This window comes from Notamacropus eugenii, chromosome 3 (assembly GCF_028372415.1).
Source record: "Notamacropus eugenii isolate mMacEug1 chromosome 3, mMacEug1.pri_v2, whole genome shotgun sequence".
NCBI classification, from domain to species: domain Eukaryota; kingdom Metazoa; phylum Chordata; class Mammalia; order Diprotodontia; family Macropodidae; genus Notamacropus; species Notamacropus eugenii.
Genome location: NC_092874.1, coordinates 466,379,112 through 466,392,719, shown reverse-complemented (window position 1 = coordinate 466,392,719; position 13,608 = coordinate 466,379,112). Strand labels below are relative to the sequence as shown.

Sequence of the window (13,608 nt, the reverse complement as noted above, 5' to 3'; positions counted from 1 at the left end):
GCACAGGCTCCCTCCTCAGTCAGCCGTAGATCTGTAATGGAGAACTAGGCAGTGCACAAAGCTAGAATGCTCCATACGGGCATGCCAGGATAGACCTCCATCTCCAGAGTCCACAGATTTTTCTGCCTCTCTCCCTATGTGGATTTGGCCTGGAAAAATGACTGAATGTGATTTTTTTCTTGGATTTCCCAATAAGGACTCAGTCTGGTACATTTTCTAAATCTTTTTTGGAGATATGGAGAGCTTGGGCAGTGTAAGGAAGCTCAGCTACACTTCCTGATATTCGACCTGCCATTATGATTATTCTAAAAATCTTATCCTTTAATTGCTCTTTAAAAAAAGCTTTATGAGTTAACAGGGTTTAATTTTTCTATTCATGTCAATAAAAATTGTTCAAAATTCTAAATTCATTTAAAAATCCATTAGAACTCTCTCACTACTCCTTTCTCCAGGCTGTCATGAATGCCACTGAACAGAAACTGAACAAAACTGATTACTTGAAATCTGGTTTTCACAGAAGTTGCAAAGAATTATTTTAATTGAATTTCCTTACAAGTTGAAATGCTGAAAAATTTGTCTATCAAAGTCTAATGGGTTTCCCAGGGAACTTGATGTACTTAGAGATGCCCAAAAAAGACAATTTGCAACAAGGATAACTACGTCAATTATCTTAATTGAGAAATTTACAAATGTATCTAAACACATTTTAATTTACACATATTACTCTCAATGATACTGCTAATAATGAAAACAGGGCATTTCTCCATCTCCTTCTGGGACTTTCTTTGTTATGAACTAACTTTGGAATAGCCTCATTCCTTCCAATTTCTGCCAAAGACCCTCGTTCAAGGCCCATCTTAGGTGACATCTCCTCCAGGAAGCCTTCCCAGAATCCCCCAGTGATGTCTCCCTAGTCAAGTTGTTCCCAGCACCTTCCCTGGTTCTCTGTGTGCAAGTCTTGTCCCAAAAGCTCATGAACTTCCTGAGAATGAGGACTGTATCACTTCAATCTTAAGAGCCTGCACAGGGGTTGTTTCATAAACATTTCATTGTATGCTGTGGAAAGCTGGGAAGCCCACATTCTGCGAGGCAATGTTTTCTTTTGGGTGGGCATTTCCATTTTCAGACGGGATGTGTGTGAAGTCATGATGGAAAATGTTGAACCAAGCTTGACCTCCCCAAGTCACTGCTTCTCTGCTGATCGCTGAACCACGTGATGAGGGAGATCGTTATTCTGGGAATATATTGGAGGGGAAAACACTGAGGACAACACAAGCGTACACTCTTGGAGTGTCTGATGTTTAAATATGGTTGGTGTTATTTTTTTGAATAGCACAGAGCAGAAGAGTATGGACAGAGGGCAGACCCTGTCTCTGACCTACATTGTTTGTAGAACCCTGGACAAGTCACTGGACTACTCGGAGGCTCGGGAAACTCCTGGAGACTAGAAGTTGTAGAGGAGTGGCCCTACTGCCCCAGCAGAGGGAACTCCCACACTGGGAGATCTGTACACCAATGAAATCATGGTCCTGACAAAGGGAAAAAACAAACCACCTAGAAATGCCCATGACTAGATGACAAGAATTCCTACAGTGACTATTTTTGCTTTTCTCTAGAGGACTGAATATTACAAATATTATTACTGGGTTACTTTCCTTCATTACTCAAAGCAATTAAAGACACTATCTCATTACCCCTTGGCATATCACTGCCTTGAAGCTAGAGATGAGCTCTTAGATGACTCCCCTTCCAATGTTCCTCCACTGTGACTCTCAGTGAAATTTGGATCATATTTATAGACTGTATTGGGCCTTAGACAAAGAACAAGATGCAGAGTTTGCTAGTGCGTTTTTGCACTCCAGATCACATAGTTCTGATTTCTGAAGACCCTGAATTTGATGGAATAACCAACGTATCTTCTAAGATTAAAGGTAAGGCCTTACGTTTTTTCTTTGTATAACAATGGATTATTTTCAATCTTCTTATTTTGTCCAAAAGACACATATATGATTAGACACAACAGCAGCAGCACTGGGAGAGGAAGGCACTCATGCAGCCCGGCTGCCAGAGAACAGAACTGCGAGGAGCAGGACACAGTATCCAAGGCAACAATCTGGCTGGCTCTCTTAGGGCATAAATAATCCTGCCTTTAGCTCCTCCTCTATTCTGTCACTTTGGGAACTGCTCCACAAAGAGAATTTATCAGAGTCCACAGTTTTCTTCTTGGGGTTCAAATTGCTTTTGTGCAATGGCTTTTATAAGGCCAGACTTCAATTCTGTTGCAAATTATATTTGCAACTCTCAGGTGATGCCTTTGTTACTTGCTGCTCTAGTCTCAATTTTCATATCCTGGTTCCACGCATGACTGCTGAGTGGAATGTACCTGCTTGAATCTTTCTCCTATAACGACAGCATAACTAACATAAGGGAACACCACTCGGGGGAAAACTGGAAAACCCCATGAAGGAGGACAATCTTGACTTCACCTCCAATCCTCCAAGCCCTCCTCTTTCAAGATCTCCTCAACCTATCCCAGCCCTCTCTACCTGCTCAAATCATTTGGCAATCAATCTCATGCTGGCCTGGGCTGCTGTGGGGAACTGATGATTATTTGATATGTTACATGACTACATCCAACCAGACTGCCAGCTCCTTGAGGGCAGGTTCACATCTTGGATTTTTAATTCCATGAGTCTTTCGTACATAGTTTTAAAATTATGTATAATATTAAAACTTTCCACAACTGTCTTCACCTTAGCTTTTAAAGTATTTATTTCATTATTAAATATTTCCCAATTACATGTAAAACAATTTTTAACATTAATTTTGAGCTCCAAATTCTCACCCTCCTCCTTGAGAAGGCAAGTAGTTTGATATTGATTCTACATGTGAAGGCAACTTCCCAGGCTGTTTCAAGTTATCTCCTCTCCTATACCCTGTGGCACTCCCACCTGGCCCAGCTCCTGCTCTCCATCACTGGCTCTTCCCCTGTCTACTCCCCCTCCTCAATTCTGCCTCAGAGTCACAGCTCAGATGGCACTCCTGCTAGAAGAACTTTCTTGACCTTTCCCAATTGGAAAAAAGCCCTTCTCTGCATCTTGCATTTACTTAATTGTGGACCAGCAGCTTCCTTGCACAGAACATAAGTACTCTGAGGGCAGGGATTGTTCCTGCTCGTATTTTGTCTCCGGTCCACATTTAACAAAAACTTGCTGAACTGAATAAATCCTATACCTTTGAACAATTAAGAAATAAATGATGGTGAATGAGAATGAAAAACACGGACCCAGCTGGTAAACACCCTTCCTTTGTGCTCTGACTTTCTGAGTTGGGGCAGTGCAAAACAAAGATGGAGAAAGAACATTTGGACTCACTGGGGGCAGGCAGGAGTTCCAGGTGGTGGTATCATCACTGCTGCTACTGATGCTGACGTTACAATTGTCGACCTGAGATGCACTGAGACCATGAGATGCTGCGACATCCTCCAGTTCTTCAATCTGTTGCCTTCTCATGCTGGCCAGCATCTGCAGCTCCGATTCACTCATCTGACTTGGCTGGTAGTTTGTCCAGTCATATTCCTTACCAAAAGAGAGAGAGAGAGAGAGAGAGAGAGAGAGAGAGAGAGAGAGAGAGAGAGAGAGAGAGAGATATTAAGGGAGGGAGAGTGAGGAGACATAGAAGGAAAAATTAAGAAAACAGAAAATACAATGTGACTTGGTTTCAAATTAAATTAACTGCCAACAAACAAATAGTTCAAATCAGAACACATGAAATAATGTACACACTACTCGTAAGTCTTAAAGCAACTGGTAAAAATAAATTATTATCATAATTTCTTTAGACAAAAACTTACTGAATACCACTTTTCTTTTTCTGTGGAGAATACAAGCCCATCTCAGAAGTCAGCCACATACAGAAACAAAAATTGTAAAAGGGGCAGTATGAATGAGGAATGTGTGAAAATGCAGTTATACTTGGAAAAAAAAAGGCTGGAGCAAGGACATTCAAGTCATATCAGATTAAGATGGAGCATGAATGATGTTGAGAAGCCATCAAAAAGCATTTGGCATTAACATGATAGTATGTGATGGGGGTGGGAGGACTGTTATGTCATGTCATGTTGTACCAATGGCACAGATACAGGCCACAAGAGGGTCATTCTAGAAGGAAACTGAGGTCTTGAGGTGAAAGGTCAAGGGGCTAAAAGAAGATCTGCCTGCTGGTGAGCAAACTGTGAGTCTTTCTGGGCCTGCTGTACTGAATGGGGATTAAAGCTAGCCCAGACTTTTTACCTAACAAGTCCAAGCTACTCTTGTGGACAGTTGCTGGGGCCAAGCTATCAAAGGGCAAGAGACAATGGTATGAATTTCTAAGACCTGGACTCCAGAAAGATCTGTGGCAACAAAGACCCATACCATACCATACCACACCGCACCGCATCACACCGTACCATACCTAACCATACCGTACCTTACTGTATGTTACTATACTATGCTACACTTGACAAAACGACACTGTACTATACTACACCTTACCGTTCCATGCTTTATTACGCTACACTATGCTGTACATTACACTACATCATACTTTACTATACCTGTACTTTAGTACAACACACTATATTACACTATTTTAATAGGGCGCTACACTCTACTATACTTTGATGCTACCGTATACATTACACTTTATTACTACAGATTAATACCACACTCAGCTGTGCTCTACTGTGCCAAAGTAATATAGCATTTTCAAGGATGTTATTATAACCCATTATCTTTAAGAGAGAAAGTAAATAGTTCCTAACATCAGGAATTGATGCAGGATTTTAATTTAAGTGAAAGATAGATTTCTTGCCTTTTTCTTGGTTCCAATAACATCTGGTAGCAGAATGCTCCATTTTTCTGTTGCTACTGTTGTAGGACATACTGCACAGTATTACAGACAAACGTGGCTTCCATGAAACTGGATTTTAAAGAACTTCTAAAATGTTGCTTGTATGGCTGGAAATTGTTTAGGGTAAAGAATGCTACCCACACCTTGACAAAAATATACTTTAACTACTACAATGTGAGGGGTACTTGCTTCCTAGTGCTATACCATAAGACAGACAAGTTGGGTTTACTTCTTACCTGAATCACTGAGATATTAAAAAATATAAGGGTAATGTTCTGGAGAAGGCTTGGAGGTCTCATAGGATCAAGAGGCTAATTGTCCTACTCATGTAACTTTCCCATTGGTCCACATGAAAGATGATTAAGTCAGAATTGCTAGCCTTCTCAGAAGGCTGCATGGTATGTGGTACAGTGAGAAAACAGAACTTGGAGTCAGAAGACATGAGTTCAAATCTCAGCTCTGTCAATTAACTATATGACCTTGGGTAAGTCACTTCTCCCAGGTCTCAGTTTCCTCATCTTTAAAACATATGGGATGAACTAGATGACTTCGAAGGTTTCTTTCCCTATGGTTCCTTTCAGCATAATATAGCTTCCTTTTTATCTTTTAAAAAAATTTTTGTTTATGTTTCTGGTGTATGAGATAGCACGAATGCAGATACTACTTTTTTGAGATTAATTTGATAAAAGGTAAAAACACTTTTCCACCCCCTTAGTTTTGTGTATTTCTTTGTTTTTAAATTTGTTTCCTGTAAGCAACAAACTGTAGGATTTTGTTTTCTTATACAATCTGTCACTCTTTTCCTTATTATTGGACTGTTTAATCCATGCACATGAGAGTTACGTTTATATTCTCTTCCACCTTTCTATCTCTAATATTGGGTTTTTCCCAAGATACATATACCTACACACACACACACACACACACACACGTATAAAGTATCACAGGTATGTATATAAATAAATAAATAAAAGTTTCCTCTTCTCCTGTAAACACAGGATTATGTTCCTTCAGTTACTGTACCTTAACCTTTTTTTTAAGGTGGCTCTGTTCCTACTGGTTCTTTCTTCTGCACATCTCCTCTTCTCCTTTACTACTCTTTTTCTTTTGGGTTTTTGCTTGCTTTCCTTTTTCTTTCATGCTTTTATCTATTTTAATAATCCTCCCCTTTCCTTCTCAATTAGATAAGCAGATTCCCCCTTCCTTTTCTCTTTAAATTAGTCTTACACAATAGTTTCTTAAATTTCATTTTTTATCCCTTTCCAAAAGATTTTGCTTATTCTTTTCATTAACCATTCTGTTGGTTTCAGATGCTTATTCTCTGGTTTATATCCCCTATAACTGCTTGATTCTCTTTTATTTGTATTCCTCATCCAAGCAAAGCTTCCAAGGTATCCATTCTAGGATCTCCTTACTAGGCAGTTTCTGACACTGTCTTGTAGAACTTACTCCGTGGATTCCCCTTTTCCACTCTGCCTTATTCTCAGAACAATACCAATTATTGCAAGTGTCAGAGAGAATACTATCCCATGCTACCCCACCCCCAATCTTCGATTATGCAGCCTGCCATTGATCTATATCACCTCCCATATCACTAGTTACCTTTCTTTTCTCATTTGTCTCAAAATTTCTCCTCCCTGGGTCCAGTTGCTCCCAGGGTTTCTAACTAACCTCATTCCTGATATAGGATGACTAGACTTTTCAAACACAAAGTCCCCTAAAACACAACCAGAGTAAGGCCCTATTACCCTTCATAGACCACCTGTCTTTGCTCACTGAAAAACTCATCAGTAGAACACCATCCCACCAAACAAAGTAAGGCCTTCTTCCTTTCCTCCCCTTTTCAATCCTTCCCCCATCCCCCTGTAGACTTTTTTTCTGAGACCATAGGAATCACCTTCTCCTTGTTACTAGCTTTTGATCTGATCTCAGCACACAGTCCTCTCTTTTCCTCTTCTCCCCACTCCTTTCATGTACTTTTCCCTGTTATCCCATTAAAAACAAAACAGAACATTGACTTTCTTGTAGTCAGGGTGCACCAGGTTCTGGCCATAAGGGCCCTTGTCTTCTTCACTGTGTCCACTAGATTTCTGCCTTCCCCTGCCATACTGTGTATCTCGTGTGTATACACACACACACACACACACACATATGTATATAAGTATATATATATATATATATACACACATATATACATATGTGCATATGTATATATGTGTATATATGTATATATAGTGTATAAAGATGTCTCTCACTGGCCTCTCTGCTGTCACTCTGTCGCTATCGCTATCCGTGCCTGTTGCACTTATTTACTCTTGCATTTCTGCTGTTTGGGGTATCTGAGAAGCAAATAATCTCTTCAGCTCTTTGGAACATGCTTCCTATACCTCTTTATTATGAATGTCCATCTTTTTTTTCACGTATAGTTGACTTCAGATTTGCAGGACAGATCATCATGAGCTGAATCTTGAACTCCACTGCTCTTTGGACATTATTCCATTCTCTCCTATGTCTTATGGTGGTGGCAGAATAGTCTTATGTTATTTAAATTTTCTTTCATTTGTATTTGAAAGTCTTTCTCCTGTTCATCTGCAGAACTTGTTACTAAGATTGAATTGTTAAATTTAACTACTATACGTCTAGGAGTTTGCAGCCCTGTTTTTACTTGTTTTCCAGAGGTTATCTGTGAATTCCTTCAGTTGGTATTTCTTTTTCTATTTTTAGAAGATCTGGGCAATTCTCTTCTATTGTTTCTTACAAGGTGTACTCTTTCAGGTGGCCAACTATCTTCAGGCTGTCTTTATGTATCCTACTTTAAAGACCAGTGTGTTCTGCTCGCACAGTTGGCATATTTTCATGCTATTGTTTTATGCTTATCTTCTTCTAGATTGTCCTTCATTTTTGTGTAGTTGTATTCCCAATCTACTGCTTTCTCTTTGGATTCTTTGGGAAGGTTTGCCATTGCAAATTTCAGTTTTCTTTTCTATCCATAATTTTTGCTATGCAGGACATAAATTCTACTCGCATGATTCAGATTTTGAACCACTCAGGAACAGGATGCTGTGGTTCCATGTTCTCCTCATGTTCCATAGTACCCTCTGTCCTATCAAGAGGTGGATGATTTTTCTTTGTTTTGCAGTATTTATTCACAGATGCTTGAACTTGTTTACTAGATCTGAAGGCCATATTTCCTTCTGCTAATACTATTTTCCCTGTTGATTTATCTGCTTATATTCAAAGTCTTTGAAATTTCTTCTTCTGTAAGACTTTGATGATTTCAGTCTGTTTCTTTCCTCTATCTTATTTCCCCTCTTGTTCACTTTCTTTCTTCCCTCTAACTATGGTTTCCTTGGGGGCTGGATCACAGCATCTCAGCCTACTCCCATGCTAGGCAATTTAAAGTTCATCAGTCTAGGTCTCTGCCTCAGTTGATTTCTGGATGGTCAGAACCAGCCCTGGCTAGATGATGTGCTCTTCCTTCAGGGGTAGTAGAGTGCTGCATGGCTCCCCACATTCACAGTATGCTCTCCTGGTAATCAGCCCCCACTTTCTCTGTTCCTTAGTTCTTTGGTTTAGCACTGGAAGTTCAGAGCTTTACAGTATTTTTGCTATGGGGTAGGTTTTGCTCCTGAAGGGCTGGGTCCATGCCTATCATAGCTAGGGCAAATTTCTGCACCTGAAGCCGGGGTCTCCACAATACTAGGAAGAGTGAGGGGGGACATGGTACAGACATAGGCTCTGTTCTAAGTCTGTATCTGGTCCTTGAATTTGTTAGTGTAGCTTTGCTGCTGGTAGCATGGGAGGTGGGGAATGAATGCTATGTGAATTCAGGGTCAGTGAGTATCAATTTGTTGCTTTGGGTTAGTTTGGTTTTTTTTTGTAAAACTCCTTTTGTGTTCTGGGTGTCCTAGACCATGGAAATAGCTTAAGCTGCTTTACCTTTGGTGCATAATTTCTATTCAACAGAGGTGTAAGAGATTATGGAAATCAGGGGAAATGTTCAGTCCTCCATCCTTCTGCCTGCATGATCCAGAAGTTTCCATCTACTAATTTTTTAAAGTGTGCATACAGTGATCTGTCCAGTTTTTTAAACACAAATATAATAGGTAGAAAAAAGACAGAGATATCCATTTACCCAAAGTCTTTCAAATTTCCCTTGCCATTTTCAAATAATTTTAGGCCTTATGTACTATTTTTCTTAATGTTGACTAAACTTGCTTAACCCCCAAATCTGTTCATAATAATAATACAAAACAGTCTTGTCAGGGTACTAAACTACTTTTAGTAAAATACTTTTCATTTACCAAATGGGGTTCTGAAAAAGTTCACTTAATTCACACAGATAAGCAATTTACTCCTACAAAGTAATTTACTGATTAGCTCATTGGAGAATAAAATCCACTAATGATAAGAATAAAAAGTAAAACAGTAGCTACATACAGAGATTGGAGGGTAATAGCAAATAAGCAATCACAATTCAACTGAAAATATCTTGTACCTTTTAGCCTGAGTTCCAAGTGTGTAAAATGGGTGATTAAAAACTGCAGAACCAATGGAAGATGAAACCAGAGTGCTGGACTAAGAGTTTTGCTAAGTATAAAGAATGTTCTAGCCTGTAGCATCAATTAGGAGGCAGGCCATCTGACAGAACTAAGGACATGTGCTAGGTCAGTATCATTCAGCTTGCCTTAAGCATACTCATACCCAATTCTGTCTTTGGTAATTTCCTTTCTAAAATGAGTAACCTTGAAAAATTCTACTCCATTCACATTTGTTCACCTTTCCAAAGCAACAATGTCAATGTTCTGGGGAGATTTTTACAAGCGACAGTGCAATAGCTCCTAAGTATTTTGAAATGTGTTTTCTAAGACCACATCGACTATTTTATTCAGGCAGTCATTTAGTAAACATTTAGTAATGAACTCTTTTACTGTGCTAAGGGATAGAGATACCAAGAACAGCATAAGACAGTTCTCTGCATTCAAGAAGCTCAAGGTAAAACAGCATCTAAAACCCAAATGGAGATAATCACTGGAGGGAAGGACCCAGAATCACAGTGGCTGTAGTTTTGTAGAAGAGAGATGTAGCATACAGAGCATTGTGAATGGAGTGCTGGATGTGGATTCAGGAAAAACTGGGTTAGAATCCTGCCTCTCCCATGTACTAGTTGTGTGACCATTGGCAAGTGAGTAAACTTAATTTTGAGTTACAGGCAATTAAGCCTTAGTTACTAAGTCACAGGCAACTGCTATTAGTATCATTGTTTCACAAATCAGAGAGCCTTGACATACTGATATATTTTATAAAAATAACGCACAATCAATGACCTAAATGGAAACACGTTAGTTATATTTTGCTATGATAGTTCATTCTGAAATTCAGCTTACTACCAGGGTTTAGAATTCATTTCCTTAAAAAAGCATTGATTTGAACTTTTCATTTTAATGTTACACTGAAAGAGTAGTTTGGTAATCTTCAATTTTTCAGCAGCTTACTGCTAAAATCAGGGTATTTCCATAGTTCAGGTTTAATTTCAAGCAGAGTATGAAATAGGGAAACATGTTGGCCAATGGTGTTTACCACCTTCATGCAAAATGTCCTGCTCCAGGTGTCTGTGGGTGTCCCTATGGAGGGAGAAATATTCCAGAAGCTTCTGTTTGTGAATAATATTGTGGGGATGTGTGTGTGTGTGTGTGTGTGTGCGCGTGTGTGTGTATGCTTCTGTGTGCACGTGTCTGAGAAGAGGCACTAAATGATGAAGTGGTCCAGGTTTGAAAAGTCAACTCAGTGTGGACTGTGAAATGAAAACATACAGGGCTTTCTGAGATCTCAAGCTGCTCCTAGATACAAACCCCATCTTTTCAACACAGATGTTTCCCCAGTCATTCCATGAAGACACAAATGTTGAAAACAAAACCCCATGGGACATGGTAGTATACAGGGTGGGCAGAGCAAGCCTTAGCACATTCCTCATGCTCCATGTTCAAGCAAGGCAGGGACTACTTTGCTTTTGTCTTTATTGTTGCTGTCGAACCCAGGGCCTTGCTGTTAATGGATGGATAAAGAACAAAAGAATAAGGGATATAATTGAGGAAATGGGTGGCAGGAAGAGGAGTGGAGGCCCACGTGGCTGCCCTGGTGCTGATACCACGTGAAAAGGCTGAGATTAGGGGACTTCAGCCTTCTGAGATCATGGCCCCCCTCTGGCAGGCTATTGAGACCAAGGGAACTCTTTTTAGAATTTGTTTTTTTAAATTTTTCATTTTTAACATAGTTCATATCACATAGCACAATTCCAACTTTCGGTCAGGTGATACTTCTTTTAAAGCATTTACAATATAGACCACAAATTTTTTTTTTTATAACATTAACCACCTGAGACACAAATAATAACCATGTATGCTGACTTCACAAGCCCTTCACCTAACTGCCTCCACACTGTTACTAAGAATTAAAGGACCCTAACGTGTTGTTGTTGGTCTAAAGTCCTAAGCCTAAAAGCTTAATTTTAGACTTACTTTGGATGTTTCCCTACCAAAAATCTATAATTTAATGGATCTGGTATTAAGCTTACAAACCTTTTGAGTATAGGAAATTGCCACTAAGAGTAGGGACATTGCAGGAAACTAACATCTCCCCAAACTCATGTCAATTCCAGGCAGGAGTAGATTGTCCACTTGCATTCAGTCAGGCTTAAAGTCTGCCAGGTGTCTGTGGGGAAACTGAGTCAGGAGAATCCTACCTCAGCCCAGGCTGAACAGCCACTCTCCCACCCTTCCCATGAGATCACCTTTTGCAGTTCATACCAGCATCTCACAGCCTTACTGGCATCATGGATTTAAGGCTCAGACTGCCTTTCTTGCCATCCATATGTGGAGTTAGACTCAGAAGAACAGTCGGTAAACAGTCCCATAGCATCTTAAAATAGCAAGTTCCAATAACTAGATTTCAGACATGACTATAATTTCACATTGGCTAAAGAACATCTTTTGAGGGAAGTCTTAAGTGGCTTACATGCCTTTCTCTACATGTTCTAGTTCCTGATTAAATAACAATCATAAAACCAAATTTACCACTAAAACCTTAACTTTTCCATCTATGACAAATTTTACCCAAGTTTACTTGCCTCTAGGAAACTTAAGACTAAAATTTTTTCCCCAAACTAAAGATGTCTCTGATTTAGTTTCAGTAATTAATTCAGTCAATTGATTTAATAGTAATTGCTTTTACATCACTTTGGAACAAGTCCAATTTTTCTCCCCATCTCTTCCCTCCCTCTCCCCCATAATACCTTGCATTCTGTTTACCCCTTCCCTCAAAGTACCCTCCTTTCTATCACACTCTACCCTTCCCTTATCCCCATCTTCTCTCTTTTCTTGTAGGGCAAGATAAATTTCTATACCCCACTACCTATGTTTCTTATTTCCCAGTTATAAGCAATAATAATTCTCAACATTCATTTCTAATATTTTGAATTCCAACTTCTCTCCCTCCTTCCCTCCCTCCCCATCCCCACTGAGAAGACAAGCAATTCAATACAGACTAAATATGTGTTGTTTTGCAAGAGACTTCCATAATAATCATGTTGTGTAATAGTAACTATACTTCCCTCTATCCTACTCTATCCCCCCTTACTTTTTTATTTCCTCATTTGACCTTGTCCCTTCCCAAAAGTGTTTACTTCTAGTTACTCCCTTCTCCCATTTGCCCTTCCTTCTATCATCCCTTTCACCCCACTTGTCCCCTTCTCCCCTTTCTTGGTGTAAGATAGATTTTCATACTGAATTTAGTGAGCTCCTTAGGTCATGTGAAGAGGGTAAGCTTCACTTTTCCCCTCTCCCCTTCTCCCTTTTCTCCTCCATTGAACAAGAGTTTTCTTATCTCTTTTATAATTTGTAACCTGCCCCATTCCATTTCTCCCTTTCTCCTCCCAGTATTTTCCTCCTTCACCCCTTAATTTTTATCTTATTTGTGGATATCATCTCTTCTGATTCAACACAGCCTGTACTCTGTGTGTGTGTGTGTGTGTGTGTGTGTGTACAATCCCTCCACCTACCCAAACACTGAGAAAAGTCTCAAGAGTTATAAATATTATCTTTTCATGTAGGAATGTAAACAGTTCAGCTTTAGAAAGTCTTTTATGATTTCTCTTTTCTGTTTACCTTTTTATGCTTCTCTTGATTCTTGTGTTTGAAAGTCAAATTTTCTATTCAGTTCTGGTCTTTTCATCATGAATGCTAGAACGTCCTCTATATCACTGAATGACCATTTATTCCCTTGAAGTATTATACTCAGTTTTGCTGGGTAGGTGATTCTTGGTTTTAATCCCAGTTCCTTTGACTTTTGGAATACACTATTCCAAGCCCTTCCATCCCTTAAGGTTGAAGCTGCTAGATCCTGTGTTATCCTGATTGTATTTTCACAATACTTGAATTGTTTCTTTCTAGCTGCTTGTAGTATTTTCTCCTTGATCTGTGAACTCTGAAATTTGGTCACAATATTCCTAGAAGTTTCTCTCTTGAGGTTTCTTTCAGGAAGTGACTCGTGGATTCTTTCAATATTTATTTTGTCCTCTGGTTCTAGAATATCAGGACAGTTTTCCTTGATATTTTCACAGAAGATAATGTCTAAGGTCTTTTTTGATCTAGGCTTTCATAATTTTTAAATTGTCTCTCCTGGATCTCTTTTCCAGGTCAGTTGTTTTTCCAATGAGAT

General features: G+C 39.3%; 1 protein-coding gene across 10 annotated transcripts in view; it reads right to left on the bottom strand.

Moving 5' to 3' along the window:
* Window positions 1–13,608, bottom strand: part of CFAP20DC (CFAP20 domain containing) — a 215,152-nt gene that overhangs the window by 59,007 nt on the left and 142,537 nt on the right. For 9 of the 10 annotated variants that reach the window (XM_072598796.1, XM_072598803.1, XM_072598800.1 and 6 more), the window contains one exon: window positions 3,375–3,578. In XM_072598796.1, coding sequence (XP_072454897.1) covers window positions 3,375–3,578 — 204 coding nt within the window. The remainder of the gene's footprint in view (window positions 1–3,374; window positions 3,579–13,608) is intronic. The other variant, XM_072598804.1, reaches the window with a different exon arrangement.